Raw genomic sequence first — 23,703 nt, forward strand, 5'->3', positions numbered from 1 at the left:
GCCACCGCCTCTGGCTGCACAAGCGTAGGTGACAGGTTGGGGTGGCACCGCATCCCGCCCCGGGGAGGGGAGGACTTGGGAAGGGAGGTGGGACGGCTCTTCCCGTCTCCTCCCCTGCCCTCCAGGCTGGCCACGCTGGGCGAAATGTGTTGTCGGAGCGCGGGCCGGGCCCTCTGGGTGCTGCTGCAGCGGCAGCCGCCGGCCCGGGCAGCGCCGCTCATGCCCCGGGGACCGGCCGCCTGCTACGGGTAAAAACCACAGCCACCTCCTTCCCCACTTCCCCAGCTCCCTCCTCCCTTCCCGCGCCTCGGGGAAGGGGATATTTGACAGACGGGGGCGGGAGGGGGGGGGGGTCGGCGGTGCGGGATGAACAAGGTCTGTTGGCAGAGGGGGTGTACGCTAGGTCGGGTTGGGGGTGACAAAGTGGTATCCTGAGGATCCTGCTCCTGCTTTCCCTGTGCTGCAAGGAGCTGTACAAGGAAGGCTCCGCAGCTCCTTCTCCTCAGGCAGTGCCTGTCACCCTCCCTTCTGCCGGTCCCCGCAAGGCAGGACGTGCTGCTGACCCACTGCTCCTCTGCCCACCTGCTGCTGACAAGAGGCTCCCTGCAGGGCGCCGAGGTTGCAAAGACAATACATATGTCTAATACATATATATAAAATACTGGTTTTTCTGCAAATCCTACCAAGGAAAACTGACATGCTACAATAATGTTTTCCCCCTGCACAGATAAAGACTAGGTTGTATTGTAGCACAGCTGCAACAGAGGTAGTTCCCAAATTAAGCTGCACTCCTACAGCAGTATGAGGTGAAGTACAAGATCTGCCTACTGGACATCTGTGCTGTCTTGGTAAACATAGGCAGTATGTATCCAATGCTTCTCTAGAGCTATAAACCTAACATTACTAATTCAGATACCAAATAGTGGGGTAGGTTTTGTTTTACCATGGTTTCCAGTTATGCCAACCAATGGAAAAATACAGTCCTTATGAAAACTTAACAACTGAAGTCACCACACTGACAAGCACACTGAAGTGATATCAGGCTCACAGAAACATGGTGTTGAGGAGACCAAATCTGCCTTAGATGTAGCCAGTTCCAACACAGTTTCTCAATGCATTTAAAAAAACAACTTATTTGTTCTTAGTCTGAAAAGTATTGAAAATACTCTCTATGTGAAACTCCTGGATTTCATTGGACTTCACACTGAGGCACAATCCAAGAATAGAAAAGCATCACAAACTCAGCAAAATTCTCAAGCCCCTGATGTTAATAATTAATCGTAAAAAATGTAGAACTTTGTAAAAAAAAAAAGTAAGCATGTGAATCAGGAAACCGGAACATATAACTGTCTGTTGATACTACATGTTGCTAACCTTTTTTTTAAAAGGTAACAAGATGGTGATTATTACTGTTTTGTTAGGAACTGAAAGAGGTTTGGCAACTATAAATCAGAACAAAAAATCACATATTTCTATAAAGTTTAATAAGAGCAAGATGCTCATTTGCTGTGGTGAGAACTATGATAAAATGCCTGTTGAAAATACTGACAAACCAAAAGATGGTATATCAAGAATTAAAACATTCTTTTATAAGGAGAAAAAGTGAAAGTTATTAAAAAAGGAGAATAAGGCAGCCATCTGAATACTACATTCAGAATTCAGGTTGGGAAGTATATAAGCCACATCGGGTATGAAATATACACTTAAAGGAAGTTTAACATTACAGTCAAACTAATCACTTGGATCACATTAGCATAACAGTTCAGCAAAACTCACTGAAGTTATAATGACACAATGAATTTCTTTGAGCTGTACTCTTGCCACAGATCTGCATTTGTACTCCAGTTCTCAAATTGGGTCTGCACAGGTGGAAGGTCCTGATTCTATTCTGCACAGTCACTGCTTATATTCAGGCATGAGGCATGATAGGTTATGTAGACCTAAGATTTTATGTAAAATCCAAATATCTTTGTGTTGAACTGGTTCTGTGGTTTAACTACCACTTGTGTATTGTGAACCTGAGTTTGCAAGCTATTGTTAATTTTCCTTATGAAAAGGGGTTAAATTAGTGGGATTTTTTACCTGTAATCCACCATTTTAAACCCTATATGGATGGAACTATGCTTACATACTCTAAGTAGTTCAGACTTTATATGTTAAAATTGAATTTTTAATAAATTGTACAGTGCCTATCATGGAATAGATATTATTGTTACATCTAAGAATGGAAATCAGCATGTCTGTATGCATGTGAAATTCACACTGATGAATTCATAAGGCAAGAATATTTAATCTAAGTAATTTGAGAAGTGCAGGGAATGAGGGCTAATCGTTAGGTAACTTATGGCAAGATTTTTATCATATTACTACCTTTAAATAAAATGTGTTAGGTTGTTGAAAAGATTTCTTGCAACCATTAGGGCACAAGTTTGCTTGGGAGAACAGATGCAATGATTTATACTGTTAGGAAGATACTTTCAATCTATGCTACTTCTGCTTTCTCACTAGGTGTTTGTATCTAGATATGGTATCTCAGGTCACCTATTTGCATTTACACATATGTCTTCCTCTGTACTGAAGGTTAATGTAGGGGTTTAAGGGTTGGGTCTGAGAGGTGCCCTATGCAGTCATTTTCTGTGATAATTTTTTAGTGTGTGGATTTATGTGGTATTTTCCAGTTAAACATTATCTCCTGCTGAGATTACACTGACAGAAATATTATTATCACATTCTTTTTCTCTGCTCTCATCTCAGTGCAAAGTGGTTTCCATTGTAGACCCTGTGGTTCATGGGAAACCGTAACAATAGATTGTGGTTTCTTTGGCAGACAGAGAGGCTCAGTTTAGTAATAACAAGGTGAACACCAGCCATTTCGAAAGATATGCTGTGACAGAATGAGGTTTCTCCTCTGTAATGTATTTATTTCAATATGTTCCTGTAGCCACGTAAAGCTACTTTTTTATTCTCCTTGTTACACCATCAAGACTACTCTTTAACTTAGTCATTTAAGTACATTTGTGAAACCTAAGTATGAATACTACATAGTGGTCACAACTGAATACTTCTCTGCTCCTGTAAAGCTTTTTATTTAACCTTCTGTGCAGCCATGAAAGGCAAGTGTTGTCATTAATATCTAGGAAAATTATTCTGTATTTCTGACGTGACCATGTAGTAATGAAAATCAACTGTCTGAATGTTTTTCTATTTCTCTCCCCTTCCCCCACCCCTAGTACTTCAATAACATCTGCCAAAATCCAAGTGAATGGAGTCCACCTACATTATCAGCAGACGGGAGAAGGAAGTCATGCAGTTCTTCTGCTTCCCGGAATGCTAGGTCTGGAGATTTTATCTTATCTTTGTAGAGCAACCACCTCTCAAGCTAGAATGCACAAAACTGTTACTATATATACAACTCCTGATTATGGAGCATCATAATTTAAAAAAATAATTGCTACACATACAACAGATAGGAAAATGCAGAGTTATTGCCATCAGTTAACAGTTTTTAAAGATTTCTTTTATCACACCAGGTGTCTTTTATACAAGGTCTTGACTTGTGTAATGGTCACTCACCTTCTGGATTTAACTGTGCAAAGGCAGTGTCTCAGACAGGTGGCAAATAGCTACACAAGGTGGAAAATAGCAGAAGGGTGGTGAAAATCAGGTCAGTTATATTTGTTACACAGACTGAATCATGCATTCCTTTTTAGAAGCTAGATGCATTCCAGTTGAATTAATAGACATGATGCAGCATTTGTAGTTTATAATGAAAAAGTCACAGTTAAAACTTGCTTATTGCTTAAAGGAGTATTTTCAGGTTTTGACTTTTCAGGGCAACATCATTAAGATTCTCAGTGGCTTTTTGAGGTGGACAACAGGTTTGCTAGATGAGTGCTATCTGTCCATCTGTTTTTGAAAGCAGCCTTTTAAAATTAACACAGCCTATGTTTTCTGGGTTCTTGCAGTTCTAAAGGACCAATCACTAACAGTTTATAGCAGGCTGTCAGTAGGACTGTTATTGTGCTCAGAGTTGGGCTAATGCTTAACTGAATTGCTGGATCAAGATGATAGAATGTCAAGAACTGAAGAGCAGGAAACATTTGTTCTTGGCAGCAATGTTTTCTAGTCTCCATGAAGTGGTTCTTTCTTTCAAAGAATTCTCAAGGGGACAGTGGAAAAAAGTTAATGCTAGGCATACTTCAAAAAGTCATATGTTTTAACCTATTCATTCTAAACAGCTTGTTAAACTAGTAATAGTGTTACCAATGCTAACTCTTTAAATAGACATACTGTATTTCTTCAGTTGTGAGTAATATTATTACTATTAGGTATACATTGTTATTGTGCAGTTAACATTAGTAAAAATAGGATCTTTACCATGGTTAAGTTTATGGTTTAGTATTTTCGGGCAACATATCGGAATGAACTTCACATTCTGACTGTCATATCCTTCTTCCCTTTTACAGACACTAAGTTTTCAATATTATTTCATTGTTAGACTAACAAGTTTGATGTGGCAACAAGATAAGTATTTTCAGGTGAACAGAATTAATTAGTCTCTAGACTATTTGTAAACTACCTTAAATCAAAATAGAATTATCTCTATCTAGGTAGAAAAATACTAAGAAAACCATGAAAACACAGCACTCAGATATGCTCTCAGTCTTGTGTAATTTTTAAGTGATGAAAATATAGTATAACAAGCATGCACATGATAGTGTAGAGGTGATACAAAGCCTCTGTAAGAGCCAGTTTGTTGTTGGCATTTTTCAAACAACCTGATATTTTGCTTCTGACTCTAATATAACAATGCATAGCCAATTTTATATTTGGTTTCCCTCATTTCAGCATATTAAATCTGAACAAGTTTTAATGAAATAGCATTTGGTAATGTTACCACATGACCATTATGCAAATAAGACATAAATTGCAGTCTTACCTTCATGCTAATGTTCACAGATAGCTTAATACAATAGACTGGAGTACTTAATCTTTAAATCCTTTGAAGGTCTGAATCATTAATAAAAGAAACGGTTCTGCATTGGAAAAGAAATGGCTGTATTTGGCTTGTCTTGGAACTATACATATTAGGCAAATCATAAGTTACAGTTTTATGCTTCTGTGTCACCACTATCTCCTCAGGCAACAAAGTATTTGAAGGTCAGCTTTAAGTACCAATATCCTCATAGAAGTGCTTTATCAAATAGCAACAACTGTCTGACAGTACTTTTCAACTACAAATTTGTAGCTAGAGTCAGCATATTTCTCCCCTTTCAGTTTCACCTGTGCTTCCCAGGTAAACAGCAATGACCATGTTAGTGCTTTAAATCTGTTAGAGATAAATCCCTAGTCAGGTAAGTCTGAGATTCTTTATTAAATCATCTGTGTAGAGCACAGTTTGTGATAAGCTTACATACCTACCAAAAATGGTTTGCTCTGAACATATTGCAGATGGTTCTAAAGATTTTAATTGGGGTACTTCCTGTCTGAGAGTTGCAATAGATAGTTACACTTAGAGATAAAGAGTACTTCAATTGCTGGATAATCTTTTTTTTAGAATAAAGTTACAAGTTTCCGCAGGTTTTCATTTAGAGTATATATACTATGTATGTATTATGATGGTTAATAAAACTGAAAAATTCTGTTTCAGGAAGTGGTCAAACTGATTTTGGACCCCAGCTTAAGTTTATGAATAAGCAACTCTTCACAATTGTTGCTTGGGATCCTCGGGGATATGGAAAGTCCATTCCTCCATCTCGAGACTTTCCTCCAGATTTCTTTGAAAGGGATGCAAAAGATGCTGTGGATCTTATGCAGGTAAATCTATTCTGAGATTTTATTTTATTTTTTTTTTTTTAAAGCTGTCTTTCTTAAACTTTGGGAAGGAGGAAGGTTGTTTCCAGCAGACAACAAGTTATGCAAAAGATGGTACAAATGAAGACTTTAGAGTGAGCAAGTACACACTAGTATGGAAAATATTTTCTTCTTCCATCTATTCTGCAAGATACATGGTGGTTCAGCAGTGGGAATTAATTATAAAGCAATATGCATTTATTCCAAGACCTGCCCTAAGAGGTTTGCAGCCAAGAACCATGTAAGTTTAGGTAAAGTATATGTTAAAACCAAAGTCTGTGCAGTGGTTTAATTGAAGAGATTACAGTACTGAAACACTCTTAGAAAAATTTCTATCTAATAGTATCTTGGCATTTTGCCTTGAGCAGCCCATTTTAAGAAACATTTGATTCTAAAAATTTACCTGATGCTTTGCATTTTACAGCATATTACTGAAATCATTTTTGTGGGAAATCAAAGGGTTCCTATGACCATACCAAATCTTAATAACTAATACAACTTTTGTGATTGTAAAGAATATGGCTTAAGGCTGTTATTATTTTTCCTTCTTGCAGATTTTTTTTATTCAAATCTGTGTTTCTGTGTTCTTCTTTTATTCCATCCTATAAGTACCAACACAATTTTCTGGTTTAGTTTTAACTAATATTTTGGCTTTGTTATATTAAGCTATACAGTCTCTTTGGTCATGTTAAGGAAGTTGGCAGGGCATTCAAATTCCAAAAATATGAGACAAGATTCAGACAGTCAATCCAACTGTATTTCTGTAATAAAAAATAACCTTTCTGAAACCCATCTGGAAATGGAAATGCAGCCTTCCTGGTATATTCTGCGTAGTGAAACAAAATAAGTCTGACAGGAGGATCGAGATTAAGACACATATTTACCCTCTAACCATAAAGCAATCTCTCTGCACTGTAAATCTTCAATTTCTTCTGCTACACTAGCAAAGAAAATAAAGATGCTGCCATGAATAGGTGACAGACTTTCAGTCTAAATGGTTCTAATCCCCTTTCTTGACCCTGTTCAAATACTAATAAATGCAAAATAGAAAACAGAGCTTTCCCCAAAGGGCACGTAACCATGTAGCTTCCAGTCAAACAGGACAGCAGCCTACCAATCTCTAGAGCTGCCAAAACAAATGAGACATAGCATCCTGGTTTTTTGAAGATGTTTCTTAATATAAGTGTATAATAACAAATTATTAAAATCTCCCCAAGCGTGGGTTGCTTGCTTCTATTTTAGCATATTATAAAGTATAGCACAAATCCCAAGGAACCATTCCAACTGTGATATGCAGAATATAATGGTTTACATGCATCCTCCAGCCTACACTCAGCCAGAAAACACATCCATATAGGTGAGCCTTCAGAACCTTTGTTCTAGTCTCCTTCCAATTCTGGTATCTCTGCTGGAGATGTGAGTGCTGCAAGCTTCCTGTGAAATAATAAAAGCTGAAATTCTGCTGAGTATTTAGTACCTTAATGCAGATGACACTATTCTGTATCTCTGTATGTGTTCTCTGAAGGAGCTTGCTTGAAATAAAAGGAGTACAATGCAAATAAGTCCACTTCCCCACACTCCACCCCAATATCTAATGCTAGCAAAGTCAATAGCATTAAAACAATTATTAGGGAAATAATTAGTATTGATATTTAAGAAATTCTTACTCTTCAGAGCTGCTGTCCTAGTGAAGGGATGAGCTTGGGCTTCTCCAAGTTTTTGTAGATCAGTTGTAATTTTGGCTTGTGATACACTCCCTGTGACCCAGTTAAAACATAAAGTGCAGAGTGCTTTGTATTGCAACTCACTGTTGTATGTTTCTTCTCTCACAGCATATTGGTCATTTGATTGCATTTCGCATAGGTCTAGACAGAGAAGGTGACCAAAAGAAATTTTGTTCACTTAGAGAGTAAAGGCAGCACAAAATCCCCCACAGAATTGCGCTGTACAACCAACTTTCAAGTTATTGCCAATATTAGGTAGAGACCTGTTCTGTAAAGTAGTTCAAAATTAAAGCAAACAAACATGCACACCTTATCCAACACATCTGTTACATCACATTGTTTTTTGGAAGGCTGCAAAGGATAAATTAAATTCCTCCTGCTGGAAAAGCATCCTGAGATAACCCAAGGAATGTATCAAGATGATGGCCAATAAACAAGAGAAATACTTGAGGCAAATAGATCTCAAATAACCTGGCATAAAGAACAAAAATTTTAATCAGTTATTCCACCCATCAGCCAGCCTTGAGCTCTGTAATTTGCTATTGGCAGTAAGGTAACAGTAGGAACAACATCAAAAACTTAACTTTTACAAGCACTGCTGCCAGCTCCCAAAATCTGCCAAGACGTCAGTAATCCTTCAGCAACACAATAATGGAAGTTGGTCACAGATAACTACTTTTTCAGCAGACCAGGCCCAACTGGTCAGCTACTAAAATTCAAGATTCTCTCTTTTCTTGCTGTCAGCTCTTACTTTACATGTCCCTTTCTTTCCCCTATCTTATTTCTTTTCTGTTTAGTAATTATAGCTCAGCAGAGTGAAATCTGAAATTGCTCAACACTACAGTGAGCAGTATAGCAAGGAAGAAGCCCAAACCAGAAAAGCCTTATAGGGATAGAAGTTTGCTAAATATCGAGCTCACTGATAGTTATGCCTCACTTGAGCATCAAGTTTATAAGCAGACTAGAAGCTTCTTTTTCTCGGTCTGTAGTTGTTTCTCTCATTGCCTGCATTTTTGCTTTCTTCTATCCCAACAGTGTACTGGGGCTTCCAAGAACACCAAGCACCAGAGAAACTCATTCAGCTAACTTGCTCCTTTTCCTACCAAAGTACACTATCTTCCTTAATCACATCTAAAAGGCTGCAAAACAAAACCAAAAACCACTTTGAAACTTTTATATTTGCTTGTGAATGAGTTCACAAACTGAAGTTTCTATATGAAAAACTGCAAATATCACTTAACCATTGAGCATTGTCCCTGTACAACCTTCAGATGCATTTACTCCTGAGTGCCTTTGCCTTCCCCACTCTTTGCCCGCTGAACATAACACACGCAAAATCTTCTCCCCTCTTGCTCCAGTACCCTCTACCACATGTTCTGATTTATGAAGAAACAAGAGTTTCAAATTCTAGTGGAAAGCATTATCACAGAATCATAGTATATGCTGAGTTGGAAAGGACCCATCAGGATCATTGACTTCAATTCCTGGCCCTGCACAAATTCCCAAGAATCACACCATGTGCCTGAGAGCACTGTCCAAATGCTTCTTGAACTCTGTCAGGCTTGGTGCTGTGGCCATTCCCTGGGGAGCCTGTTCCAGGGCCCAATCACCCTCTGGGTGAAAAATTTTTCCTGATATCCAAGCTAAACCTCCCCCAACTCAGCTTCATGCCATTTCCTCAAGTCCTGGCACTGGTCAGAATAAATTAAGGTCTTAGTTGTTGTATTTTTTGCCCTGAGCCTTCCTTTTTGAGGAGGAGGAATTTCATTATTAATGTTTTGAATTGCAATTCACCATGAAGTAACATTTAAAATATACACTTAAAAGCTTCAGAAAATGTGACTTAGCCACTAAAACTTGATACAATCCTTTAGGAAATACTTAAAGCATTTTTTCGTTGTTACAGAGCAGATTTTTTTTTTTTAGCTCAGCTAAGATCAGTAAATTAGATCACTGGGTTCCATTTTTTAAGTCTTACACTTTTTCTTAAGTTAGCTTGATCTTGGATTACCTACCATCCACACTGTGATAGTCTTTGCCGACTTCATACCAAGAGAATCCACAGATTCTTCATACCATCAGGCTCTCTGAAAAGTCTTTATTCTCCATTGCAAATAAACATTTCTTTTTTTTTTTTTTTTAGTCCTTTTTTAAATGCAGCAAGATTCTAATTAGGACTACTGCCTGTTTCATAAAAGAGTTTATAGAAAATTTAAATGGTGGGTGTAATGTATTGTTTTCTAAATAGTTCTTCTAAATAGATCTTCTCTCTAGTATTTTTTTGTATAGCAGGAAAATTATGCTTTCTAAATATGAAAGCTAACTATAGTTCAACTATGTAGTGTTGTATCTAAAACTGTGCAGTTAATTTTCAAGAAATATTTGATGTTTGCTTGTAAAACCAGCTGATGATTAGCATATAACTTTCTTGTATAAATCAAGGCACTAAAATTTAAGAAGTTCTCTTTGCTGGGGTGGAGTGATGGTGGAATCACAGCACTCATTGCAGCTGCAAAGTATCCAAATCTTATCCACAAGTTGGTTGTCTGGGGAGCAAATGCCAGCGTTACTCAAGAGGATGTGAGAATTTATAATGGTATGTACAAACTGAATATTGTATCCTAAACGAATTATTTTAATTTCTTCTTGACCCAAGAATCTTAATCACGTAATAGCTAAGTGGAGACAGAGTTGAGGACACCACAAACCTAAAGAGATAGGACACAAAATTCGCTACATTGCTAAGTATAGGGATAGATTAAAGTTATAGTGAGAAACTCTCTAACAGTTACTTTAGGGATAATATAAGAGATTTTTTAACAAATCCTCAGCAACTTACACGGCTGAAAAGTGTAGGTTATAATAGTATTTTTCAGAAAGTCAAATTTTTGTTGCTATAACAAATTCCTAAAAATAAATTCCAAATAATACTATTGGCCACAGGTTTGATTTCTTTTCTCACATCTTGCACAACCTTTAAACAAGATCCACAGATAATCACTGGGCTAGCACATAACAGCTTTTGCCTCTAGGGCCTATATAATAATATATAGACAGTAAGAAAACAAGTTCATAACTTACCTATTAAGTTCGAGAAGCAAATGAATCATTCAAGTAAGTGTCCCAAGATGCCTTTATAATTTGAATTCCTTTAAAGTTAATTATTGTCATTACAAAGTCTTTGCAAAGTAAAGAAACATGGGATTTATGATCCTTATTCCACTCACATGAAATAGAATCTGATCACTTCTTACTATAAAGGAAAATAGCAAAAAAACTGGTAGTGAATTCAGAAAGGGAACGTATTTCCTTTTGAACATAGAAATTAAGAGTTAGCCATGTAGGCTCTCAACAAATGTAGCCCAGTATAATTTCATTATAGTGACTGGAGTTTGATTTAAACCAGCTGTGAAATCTGACTAGCTTCAGCTAATATACAAGTGTATGTATTGCACATGTGTATTTACCTCACCTATATTAAAACACTTTTAGTGGTAGTAGTATATTTTTTAGTTCAGAAAGCAAAATGCTTTTTAGCTCCGTGAAAGTGCTGCTTTATTTCTTTACATGTTTTTATATTTATGAAGTTTTTATTATATAAATATGAAATGCATATCAGTTAGTATCAACCGGTAGGCTAAAACGTATAAATAAATAAATAAACAAATAAGTTAAGTCCTACTTTACATGGAGCATCCACTGCAACGCTGACCTTTGGCCCCTTTGTGGACTGGTGCTTTCAAGATCTCTGGGTGATGGAGCTCAGAGAATAGCAGCACAAGTCTTCTACAACTGACTCATCAGTGTATCTCAGCTGCAGTGGAGGGTTTCGTAGGAGAGAAAGGTGTTTATTTGGTATCTATGTCCTTTCAACATTGGCTTCTCCCTTCTCTTTTTAAATTGAGGCCAGCCACAAGGAGAAAACAGTAGATTCTATATGGAAACACCTGTTCAGTAACACCTAGCCTGGGGTGAGCAAGCTCATTTCCAATCAGATGCTGTTATAAAACACTTTCAGTCACTGCTACCTTTGTCATTTGGCCAGACAGGTTCTGTTTGTTAATTAACACCTCACTCCTTTCTTTCCCAAATTCCCATTTGAAACCAATTAAAAGCTTTGCTAGTGGCATAGATGGTGTTTGATGATTCAGTAATTTCAGACTGTCTGCCATGCCAACTTTGTTTCAGGCTTTATTGGTACAAAGCTGTACACCTGAAATACAGTTTAGTGAAAGTCACCCATTTGGACTTAGTTTGTGAGCAGTACTAAAAATTTTAGAGGGAAAAAAAAAGGTAAATCTGATAAATAAATTATTAGAATGTCAGATTATTTGTACAGCTTTAGCCAGCCTGCCATGAGTCACAGAACTCTACTAAGTAGAATCACTTGTTTTTCTGTAAGACTATGGAAAAAGTACCATGATGTCAGCCTGCTGGAATGCCTTAATAAGAGCTTCCTTCCTCTAAGAACTGGTAGGAGCCATAGAAGAACTTCCATCCATGAGCCAGTGCAAAAGGCTAAAGGATATAAAAAAGAATTGCCAGCTCTGGCATGCTGATAAAACATTCCCATTTTTATACACAAGGTACCTCCTTGAGCTTCTCTTCTGAAAGCCCTCCAAAAAGGACCATTGGAAGTTTTAGGAATGAGTCCTTTGATTATAATTTTTTTCAGTTGTTCCTTGTGGCCATAATAACAAGATGGTCCTTTACAACTCAGAAGACCCCAGCAGAGATTGCACAACTATCTCTTTTATACCGTTTTGATACTATGAATTATTTAAAACCATTCATTACAGTTTCAAGTTTGAAAGACATATTCGCAGTCTGGTTTGAAACCTTCCTCATATTAGGTGTTGTCAGTAATGGGTTGTATCTTGTTGCTGGAAAGGACTTAACATATTTCAATATTATTTTATGTAGGCATCCGAGATGTTTCAAAATGGAGTGAAAAGGTCAGGAAACCACTGGAAGAGATGTATGGACATAACTACTTTGCAAAAACCTGTGAGGCTTGGGTAGATGGAATATCTCGCTTTGCTCAAAATTCAGATGGTAAGGCTTTTACAATATTGAACTGAAGCAATTATAGTAGCAGTTCTGGATAAAAATCTAACAGTACTCACAGTAACCAGTAAAGGAAGGACTCTGCATATGGCATTAAAAGCTGGGTCTGACTCACGCTCAGGAATGAAACAATTACTTTGTAGATGGTTCACAGAACCAGCAAGGTACAGGAGGAAAACACATTTATCGAAAACGTTAGCTGATGAGTCTCTCCTCTTGTTCCACCACAAAACTGCATTATCAAGTCATTACTTTTGTGCAGACTGAACAGGAGAGATTCTACTTAAGCAGAATCTTCTCCTTTTCTGTCTCTGTGTCAAAGGATTATCTCTTGGTGACACTGTTAAGATATCCCAAAAGTGTGTTCTTTCCTGTTTTTGTAAACTGGAGCTGAAGAACTCTTTCAGACCTAGAAGCATATGAGTTAAAAAAGAGGGAATGTCAGATTTTGAGAACTCAGAATTAAAAAAGCACATTTAAAAAACACTATTGCTATATCTTAGGTGTTTAAAAAATTTAAAAAAAATAGTTGAACTAGATGGTATAATTGTTTATCTCTGAAGATTTCTGCAGTTACTCTACATAGGGGTTTTCAGCCAAGGCTATTTTGAAATTAAAGTTAAGACACTGAAACAAAGGTGCAGATACAGCAGATATAAGAAAAGGGGTTAATAAAACCCATCAGAAAGAAAAGGAAGACAGCAAAGCTTACGCTGGTCAAAAACTCAACTCAGGCTCTTTTTTAAGATGTAGACTATTTGCCCTAAATGGGACAGCTTTTAGTGTGAAATGTCATAAGAAATGAACTTTTAGAAGGAGCCAACACTTAATGAAACTGAGTAAGTTGCATAAAGTTGCAAAATCCAAGATTCTTGCTGCTGTTATTTCCTTTACTAGGAAATAACTGCCAACTATGACCTTAGATAAATTTACTTATTCTGAAAAACAGTCAACATTTCTTCAGGTGTTGGAGCACTGTGGGTTAAATGTTCTAAATGAAAATATTTAACCAGTAGAACTGCAAACTAAGACTCTATAAATAAGGAAGCAACTGGAAAAAACTCTGTGAAACAGCCTCTGACTGTAGAGCTAAGGAAAGTGTGTGTGTGTATGAGCATTAACCTTACAGCTGTTGGTAGCTGCAAGGTGACAACTACACACAGGACAAAGTTAGCTCGAAGAGAAATGGAACATGAAACTCATTGAGGATGTTTTGCCTAGAGATTCCCTTGTGAGAAGTTAGGCAATGAGTTTGGATACTGAGTTACTAAGGGATGAGGAAAAAAGAAAGGGGGAAATACTCAGAAGGGTCTTTAAGCAAAAGCATTAAAATTGCTTCTAATGAGATTAACAACTAGTAAGCATAAAATTATTCTTGAGGTTCTGAATGGGCAGGGAAAATAACCTTTGAATAGTTTTAGTACAATTGGTATTAAATGGTTATGCTTTTGTATTGGGTTTACATGTCCAGGTTTTGGTAGCAGGGTGGTGGCTACAGGAGTGGCTTCTGTGAAAAGCTGCTTAAAGCTTCCCCTGTGTCCGGCAGAGCCGATGCCAGATGGACATGCTACGAGCCAAGGCTGAGTCAGTCAGAAATGGTGGTAATGCCTCTGTGATAAGATATTTAAGAAGGGGAAAAAAAATTCTTGCAGCCAGAGAAGAGCAGAGTGAGATTATGTGATAGGAGCAACTATGCAGCAGCAAGGTTAGTGGAAAAGGAAGTGCTCCGGGCTTCAGAGCAGTGATTCCTCCGCAGTCCATGGTGAAGACTATAGTGAGGCAGGTTGTGCCCCTGCAGTCCATGAAAGTCAACGGGAGTGCAGAGATTCACCTGCAGCCCATGAAGGAGACCCATGCCAGAGCAAGTAGATGCCTGAAAGGAGGTTGTGAACACATGGAAAGCCCATGCTGGAGCAGGGACCTGCAGACCTATAGAGAGAGAGCCCACCTTAGAGGAGGTCTCCTGGTAGGATTTGTCACCCTGTTGGGGACCCACAATGGAGCTGGCTGTACCTAAAGGATTGTACCCTGTGGAAAGGTTAACCACATTGGTGCAGTTCATGGAAAACTGTGGCCCGTCGGATGGTCTCATGCTGGAGAAGTTCATGGAGGCCTGTCTCCCATGGGAGGGACTCCACGCTGGAGCAGGAGGACTGTTCTCCTGGAGCAGTGGCAGAAACAACTGACCCTAATCCCCATTCTCTGTCTCACTGCGCTCTGTGGGGAGGAGGTGGAGCTGGGAAGGAATTTCTAAGATTTGTTTTACTTCTCATTATCCTGTTCTGATTTCATTAGTAGTAAATTCCATTAATATCTCAAAGTTCAGTCTATTTTGCCTGTGACGATATTCAGTGAGTCATCCCTCCCAGTCCTTATCTCAACTCATGAACCTTTCATCATATTTTCTCTGCCCTGTCCACTTGTCAGGGGAAGCGAGAGTGGCTTTGGTGGGTGCCTGGCACCCAGCCGGGGTCAACCCACTACATCATCGCAGACAACAAAGGATCTGGGAGGTGCAACAGGACTGAGTACCACCCAAGTTAACTTGTTCATAGAAGTAGCAAATCTTGTAACCTGACAACCGATGTAACAAAATGTAGCATTAACATGAGGGTTGTAAGACTCTAAGGCTGAAAAGAACAAAGCCGGGAAGGAGATGCACGTATTGCCTTTGAAGAGTCAAAGAGAGCCTGGGGGAGATGTAGAACAGAGATACTTCGTTCTCTCTATCCTTTTGTGCTAGTATCCATTAATGAAGCAAATTGCAGTGAAGTAACATTTTGGAGAAAGAAATGTTAACTATAGTCCTACTTACCTAGTTCTGTAGATTAATTGCACAGTATCAACAAGGAGAGGCAATAGCTAGAACTCAGTGGAGTTCAGACGCCTCTACAAAAGCAGTTTCAGTCTTTCATACAATTTTAAAATAAAGTGTGACCTTCATTTATTTTCTCCCTAGGTAATATCTGCCAACAGTTGCTGCCAGATATTAAATGCCCCACATTTATAATTCATGGTGAGAAAGACCCTTTGGTCCCACAGGCTCATGCAGAATACATTCATAAGCACATCAAAGGCTCTCGGTAAGTTATATGATGGAGTTTTTATAAACCATTGTTGAAGAGATGAAGCAGTTCAAACCCGCAGTGTTTTTAAAGAAAAAGTATTTGGACAAGTTGTCTCTGCCACAGAGCTATTCTAAACATCCCTAGCAAGTTACAATGCAAACAGTGTAGCTGAACCTTTCTTGCAATATAAAAAGTACAGTAATTTAATAAGCTCCTTCCTAAAGCCCTCTGAGAGAAACCAAGTTCCTTTTCCTCTTTCGACTAGTCACACAGAACCAGCACTCTCCAATATTTATCAAAACAAGCAAATTTCTGCTTCAGTTGTTGTGACCATTGCATTCTTTTCGCTGTAAGAGACCTCATTTCTGTCCCATTCAGTAGAACAGGGAACTTAGATTCCCAGTTATTAGAGAGAAAAGCACAGGACGCTTCTGTTTGGTCTGCCTTGCTGATGTGAACCACAACCTCCAAGATTTTAGGTTTCCAACTGCCCCATGAATTTTCAGTGTTCTTAAGAAAAACAGAATAAGAAAAAAAAAAAGTGCAACTGTTCTCCAAGATATTACTTTATCAACAAGAAAAATCTGAGGGCACGATGTGCTTCATGTGTGCTGTGGTTTTATCCCAGGCAGCAACTAGGTACCAATCAACCCCTCACCAGTGGGATCAGGAAGAGAATCAGATGAGTAAAAGGGAAAAAACTCATGTGTTGAGATAAAGACAGTTTAATAGGTAAAGCAAAAGCTGCACATGCAAACAAAGCAAAACAAGGACTTAACTCACTGCTTCCTGTAGGAAGACAAGTGTTCAGCTATCTCCAGGAAAGCTGGGCTCCATCACACATAACAGTTACTTGGGAAGACAAAACATCATCAACTCCAAACATCCCCCTTCCTTCTTCTCCCAGCTCTATATGCTGAGAATGGCGTATGGAATATTCCTTTGGTCAGTTGGGGTCAGCTGTCTCAGCTGTGTCCCCTCCCAACTCCTTGTGCATCCTCAGCCTCCTTGATGGTGAGGAGTATGAGAAGCAGGAAAGGCCTTGACACTGTGTAAGCACTGTTCAGCAATAACAGAAACATCTCTATATTATCAACACTGTTTTCAGCACAAATCTAAAACATATCCCCATAACAGCTAGTGTGAAGAAAATTAACTCTATCCCAGCCAAAATCAACACAATTTGAAAATTCCAGAAATGCTTCCTATTAAAAACTAGGATTCTACCAGCTCAATTTTCTTCATAAATTTACACACAAATGCAAGAGTTCTATTACTACTTAATAAGAGACTGTGACGATTAGTGGTAGAGTACAGAAGTAGCAGGGGGGAAAAAAAGCACCAAGCACATTTTTATGAATGCAAAATATAGGAAACTGTTTTATTGGTGTCATGTCTATGCAAAAATGAGTGATATAATTATCTCAAAGTCAGCCCTGCTGATCATAGGAATGCATTATGCCACAGGGAAGATGAGAACAAGAGACCTTCCTAATAATCACATGCAAGTGTTTTTTTCCATGTCTGCCAGTTAGTTACTCCTACATGGCCTACTCAGAACACATATCATCCTTTTTGATTTCACTGAGCTCCAAAATGCTCCAGATACTGACTAAGCCAAGTCATGACAAAAACTAGACAAGGATCTGATAGCTTCTTCTTGGAAAACAAGCCCAAAAGGAAACACTGTTAGAAATTGCCATCCAGTAAAATGTAAAACTGATTCTTTGCATGCCTTTGTGCTGATGTTCTCCCCTGTATGCATATTTGTCAGAAAACAAACCAGATTAGTGATGTTCTCAGAAATGAATACTTGGGTACATGGTCCCCTTCTTCCCTGGTTGCACTGGAAATGACATGTTCCATTGGGAAGCAGAAGGAAAACCATAAATTTAGCACATTCTCAGTAACACAAGTTTCTATCATCAGCTTTTCTTGCCTTGACTTTTATCTAGTAGTAAGGTAGAAAAGCTTTTTCTGATCTGTAATGCAGAAACATTTCTTGTTTGTCTTATGGTAGAAGAGTGTGCCATCACTCTGCCTTTGCATGGTATGGCTGGAGTTAGGTAGTGTTACAGTAGTAGGAAACATTAACAGCAGTAGAAAATAGCATACACAGTGCTATAGGTTTGTGCATCTGTGCTGCTTAGTCTTTGAAGAAAGAGACTTAATGAAATTCAGATAAAGTTTGGTAGAAAAGCTGGGTACGTTCACATCCTATTGGCTCTTTTCCTAAAGCAAAACAGCACTTGTCACCACTAAAAGATTAATCCCCCTTGCTGTAGTAGGACATGAAGACAATGACGTACCAGTGAAAATGGCTTTAGCTCTGTTGAAACCACTTAGTATATGGTAGAACAAAAACAATTTAAAGAATTTCCCACCCACATAAAAAGAAGTGGACATACCTGATGTATAAAGTTTGTCTCAGGCAGAAAGCAATAGTAAGTAGCATTTTAGGCATGTCACACATATCCATATTACAAAGATCTAACCCTCTTAGGAGCTACCACTTCTAAACTTTTAGAAGTTATAACCGAAGAACTTCTGACTTCCCTTTTTACTTTAATGAATGAATGGCGTTAGGTTGGGATTGTCTTTTTGCAGAAAGATTAGACAAAGTACAAACACTAACCAAGTTTGAGCTGTGACAAGAACTCTACATTTTTGTAGTGATCTCTTCAATGTGTTCACTGCCCAGCACAACTACTGTTCTGTGAGAGACAAAGTGCTCAGGTACTTCACATACCTTTCAAAGATGCAAGCTGTTCACATAAGTTTTGGAATCTTATCTTCTTTGTAGATCACAGAAAAGGCTTCTAGAAACTGGGCAAAATTTGTTTCAAGCTTATTTTATCCTTCTCAAAGTGGGGCAGTTGGTGTGCTTGTTGCTTCAGCTGTTGCTGTGGTTCACATTCTGAACCACATACCTAGGAACAGTACTTAAATGTTACTTCAGTTCCTTATTGGGTAATCAAGAGCAAGAAAAAGGCAACAAGTATTTTAATCACCTATACTCATGGAATAAAATGTATAATCTATGTTTGATTTTTTCCTCTTTTAAGGTTGCTTTTGATGCCAGAAGGAAAGCATAATTTACACCTGCGTTTTGCAGAGGACTTCAACAGACAAGTGGAAGACTTCCTACGCTGACTTGAACTATAAAACAAGTTACGGATGGTAGTCCTTTGACTTGTTTAACAGTTTAGGGTGGCTTTCCATTTTCATTCAATTTATAGGTAGGTCTGAGTCCTGTAAGAAAAAACATTAAACACATTTGCAAGAGAAGCATATGTTTTGAGAATATGTAAGCCTCAGTGGATCAGAGCACACCACTGTGCTGCAAGATTTCTGACATGTCTTTAAACTTACTTGTTGCCACACAGGCTGAGCAGCTGTTCTTCGTCCAATAGAGGCGTTAAGAAAGACAGAAAACGTGATCGAGAATACATGCCTTTATGTGCTCCTAACATTAAAGAACAAAAAACATTGTGATAATTAGGATTCAGAACTGTTACACTGAGAAATCTGCCAAAGTTACAAGTGCTGAAAAGATAATTAGTACACAGTTTCTAGAAAACATGCTTCACCACCACCATCAGAAGTCATTCAGTATGCATGCCTGCTTTACAGAAGTTCTTTTGATACCAGGGGGCTTAAGCCTCATCCTCCTCCCCTTCCTCTTCAAACTCCCCCTGCTCATCAGCAGTGGCATCCTGGTATTGCTGGTATTCAGAGACCAGGTCGTTCATGTTGCTCTCTGCCTCCGTGAACTCCATCTCATCCATGCCCTCGCCGGTGTACCAGTGCAAGAAAGCCTTGCGCCGGAACATGGCTGTGAACTGCTCCGAGATCCTCTTGAAGAGCTCCTGGATGGCCGTGCTGTTGCCGATGAAGGTGGCGGACATCTTGAGGCCGCGCGGGGGGATGTCGCAGACGGCCGTCTTCACGTTGTTGGGGATCCACTCCACAAAGTAGCTGCTGTTCTTGTTCTGCACGTTGAGCATCTGCTCGTCCACCTCCTTCATGGACATGCGGCCCCGGAAGATGGCGGCCACCGTCAGGTAGCGCCCGTGGCGGGGGTCGCAGGCGGCCATCATATTCTTGGAGTCGAACATCTGCTGCGTCAGCTCAGGCACCGTCAGGGCGCGGTACTGCTGGCTGCCGCGGCTGGTGAGAGGGGCGAAGCCCGGCATGAAGAAGTGCAGCCGGGGGAAAGGCACCATGTTGACCGCCAGCTTGCGCAGGTCGGCGTTCAGCTGGCCGGGGAAGCGAAGGCAGGTGGTCACGCCGCTCATGGTGGCCGACACCAGGTGGTTGAGGTCCCCGTACGTGGGAGTGGTCAGCTTCAGGGTGCGGAAGCAAATGTCATACAGTGCCTCGTTGTCGATGCAGTAGGTCTCGTCCGTGTTCTCCACCAGCTGGTGCACGGAGAGGGTGGCATTGTAGGGCTCCACCACCGTGTCCGACACCTTGGGCGAGGGCATCACGCTGAAGGTGTTCATGATGCGGTCGGGGTACTCCTCCCGGATCTTGCTGATGAGGAGGGTGCCCATCCCAGAGCCTGTGCCTCCGCCCAACGAGTGGGTCAACTGGAAGCCCTGGAGGCAGTCACAGCTCTCCGACTCCTTCCTCACCACATCCAGCACAGAGTCCACCAGCTCGGCGCCTTCCGTGTAGTGCCCCTTGGCCCAGTTGTTGCCAGCCCCGCTCTGACCTGGAGGGCACACCACAAGCAAGGTGCCACATTAGCGCCCCAGGGACAAACAGAGATGACACCGCTTTCCCCTTCCCCATGGGCTCCACCCTTCATTTCCATCCCCACTCTGCCACTGGGTTTCAGGTCCCCCAGGGTCATTTGCATGCTTGCTCCAAGTCCTTTCTGTGTGTTGAGTTCCCACTCTGGGACTCTTCCGCCTCACACTCACTCACCAAAGACAAAGTTGTCAGGACGGAAGATCTGTCCAAAGGGGCCAGAGCGCACAGAGTCCATGGTGCCAGGCTCCAGGTCCACGAGGATGGCACGTGGGACATACTTGTTACCTGTGAGAGGAACCAGCATTATAGCCCCACAGTTGGTAGCCAGTGTCACAGGACCCCTGCTGTTCTCCCATCCACCTCCCCACATTTCTCTGGAGAGACACACTGTTTCAATCAAGACTACTGTATTATCAGTACCTTTCTGAGAACAAAGGTCTCTTAGAGGAGTCACTGGCAGATGACAACTCTTGTTTAGGGATATTTCCAGCCTCAGTGAGCTGACATGCCTGCCTCATTTATTTAAGGGCATCTGAGGAATCAGGCAAACTTACCAGCAGCTTCATTGTAGTAGACATTGATCCTCTCCAGCTGCAGTTCACTGTCCCCGTGATAGCTGCCCGTGGGATCAATGCCATGCTCATCACTGATGACCTCCCAGAACTGGAAAAAAATTTTTGAAAAACAGCTATTAGCTATTTCCAGTGCCAGTGGAAACAGCTGGCCAGTGCCAATCACACGCACCAGTGCAGTCTGTGCATGCCGTGGCCCTGACCACTCCCTTGCATGGCAGAGCAGCTGCTGGGCAGGAAGGTGAGTCAGTGCTCAAGGGCTTCACTGGCCACAGCAGCTGAATTAACAGAAGGCAGACAAGAAGGCAAGGCATTGAAATACAAGTTAATTCGTTTGTAGCTCGTATCGAGAGGGTGACCCTCCCTGGCTATCTGAATTTGTCCTCCTCCCATTGTCTAGCCTTGGCTTAAGACCCCATGGCCACTACAGGATGGCAACACTTGCACTCCCTCGGTGGAAGCGGGTAACCCACGGCACTGACACATCTCCCGTTCCCTCCCTCGGGAGCCGGCGCCGTGGCTGCAGAGGGGCGAGGCAGCGAGGGGGCTTCCGCGGCTGCCTGCGGGAAGGCAGGGCAGCGCCGGACCGGGGCGCAGGCACATCCCAGCCAGCGCCCAGCCCCGCGGCACCTCACACCGCCGGGGACAGCGGGCACAGGGGCAGGAACCGCGACGCCCGAGCAAGTTGCCCCGGGGCGCTTTTCGTTTCGGGACGGAGCTGCGCGCTACCCGCGGGGTGCTACCCGGGGGAAGCGCCCCGCTCCCCGCACCGGTCCGTACCTTGGCGCCGATCTGGTTGCCGCATTGCCCGGCCTGAATATGCACGATCTCACGCATGGTGCCTGTCTTTGGAGCTGCTGCTGCTCCTACCACCTCCTTCGCCGCCCGCACCCGCCGCTGCGGTGGCCGCGCCCCTCGCAGCCCCTTAAATCGGGCGCCGCGCCCCGCCCCGCTGCTGACGTGCTGCAGAAACCGCGCGGGGCGGGCCAGGCCCGCTTATTGTCTCCCGCGCCCCGTGCGGGCCCCGCGTCCAGCCGGCGGCGGGTGAGGGTCTGGGGAGGCGGCAGCCTGCGACCCCCTCCACATGGAGAACGCCGCTGATTTGAGGCTATGGGGAAGCTCGCCTTCAGCTGTCGGGGGAAAGGCCGGAATCGGACAAGGCATGGCACGTCTTGGGGTGAAAAAGAGAAAAAAGAAAACAAAAACACCTGACTCCTTTTGCACACCTGTTGGAACTCGTCCCCGTGCTTTCTTTGACCTCTACCACGCTTCAGCAGCAAAGCACGTGCAACTGTGTTTTACTAGCACCCTCAAGCCTGTATTTCTAGCTCAGGCCTGCTTAATCATGTTTCAGTATGTTTTAAGCACAAAATCATTTTTTTCCATAGCTCAGGCACCTGAAATAAGCAGGGATTGGGTGGAGATGTTAAAGCCCCCAGCCACTTTTAAGCAGCACAACTCTGTTCTAGATAGTGCTGCTAAACCTGTATTTGTGGGGTTCCGATTTCAGCGACACAGAGGACTGGCATAAGATTTTATGCTGATACTAAACAATGCTTTTTTCTGGGAGTTATCCAGCAGTGATAGCAGTTTAGCATCCATAGGACTGGGATATCTTTTTTTTCTATAAGTGAAATTATGTTAGGTCTTACCAGACACCTGCCATACACCTCATTTTGAAAAATTTTGGATCCTGCTCCAAACATCTCTGCTTGATCTCTCATAGGAAAAAAATGAGCTAAGTATATGGTGGATGACCAAGGGAGGAGGGACAGTTCAAAAACAACAGTGAGAATATAACTAAACCAACGGAGATACACACCTATATCTGCACTGCTTCCAAGGACTTTATCTGAAACAAATTTCAGCAGGGTCTGTGATGGATTGTGGAGAAACTATTAAACTTGACTATAAAACATTAATTGATTCACAGCTGTAAATATTTTAAAAGTGAAAGTAGTTTTACCACACAGCTGGCCAAATTATTGAGGACAGCTTTACATTAGCACAAAGGAAGGGAGATAACAGCCCACAATCAAGCAAGGAGGTGGTGGAACAGGTTGGTAAAGAGGATGCAAAATGATGCACCTTGTATTCAGTATAACGGAGCTGGTAGGGGTTCACCTCTAGCACAATATTAAAGTACCAAGAGGGACAGCATGATAAGGCAAACTCTCAGACTTTTCCCAAGCATCAGCAGGCTCAGTACAGTTAACACTTTATTTTGTTAAGGCTGTTGAACTGTATCCTATAACATCCCCATAGGCCAACTGATGAAGTATGGCCTAGATAAACAGACAAGCGAGATGGAGTGAAAACCAGCTGAACTGACAAGCTGAAGGACTTGAGATCAGCAACACAAAGTTCAGAAGCCAGCCACTAGTGATGTACCCCAGTGATTGATCTTCAGCCAACACCACTTAACTTTTTCATTAGTGACTTATATGCCAAGAGAGTGCACCCTCAGCAAGTCTGACAATGACACAATACTGGGAGGAGTGGCTGATATGCCAGAGGGTTGTGCTGCCATCCAGAGAAAAAAGGGCTGACAGGAACCTCATGCAATTGAACAAGGGGACATGCAAGGGGTACTTCCTGTACCTGGGAAGGAACAATTCCCTGAAACAGTACATGCTGGGGGCCACACAAATGGGAAGGAGC

The 23,703-nt window shown here is 41.3% G+C and overlaps 2 protein-coding genes across 2 annotated transcripts; one reads left to right on the forward strand and one right to left on the reverse strand.

Annotated features, from left to right (window-relative positions):
• Positions 1–45: 45 nt before the first annotated feature.
• Positions 46–19,000, forward strand: BPHL (biphenyl hydrolase like). The gene is made up of 7 exons (XM_064663330.1): positions 46–248; positions 3,231–3,334; positions 5,651–5,817; positions 10,020–10,173; positions 12,501–12,632; positions 15,604–15,727; positions 18,778–19,000. The coding sequence occupies exons 1-7, from the start codon at positions 145–147 to the stop codon at positions 18,863–18,865; spliced, it is 873 nt and encodes a 290-aa protein (XP_064519400.1). The 5' UTR covers positions 46–144; the 3' UTR covers positions 18,866–19,000.
• On the reverse strand, positions 16,422–21,953 carry LOC135418184 (tubulin beta-1 chain). The gene is made up of 4 exons (XM_064663211.1): positions 21,823–21,953; positions 21,025–21,133; positions 20,645–20,755; positions 16,422–20,429 (listed from the first exon to the last, which is right to left on the reverse strand). Exons 1-4 carry the CDS (start codon positions 21,877–21,879, stop codon positions 19,369–19,371), a joined length of 1,338 nt encoding a protein of 445 aa, XP_064519281.1. The 5' UTR covers positions 21,880–21,953; the 3' UTR covers positions 16,422–19,368.
• Between the last annotated feature and the right edge of the window lie 1,750 nt (positions 21,954–23,703).

The sequence above is a fragment of the Pseudopipra pipra genome, chromosome 1 (genome assembly GCF_036250125.1).
Source record: "Pseudopipra pipra isolate bDixPip1 chromosome 1, bDixPip1.hap1, whole genome shotgun sequence".
NCBI classification, from domain to species: domain Eukaryota; kingdom Metazoa; phylum Chordata; class Aves; order Passeriformes; family Pipridae; genus Pseudopipra; species Pseudopipra pipra.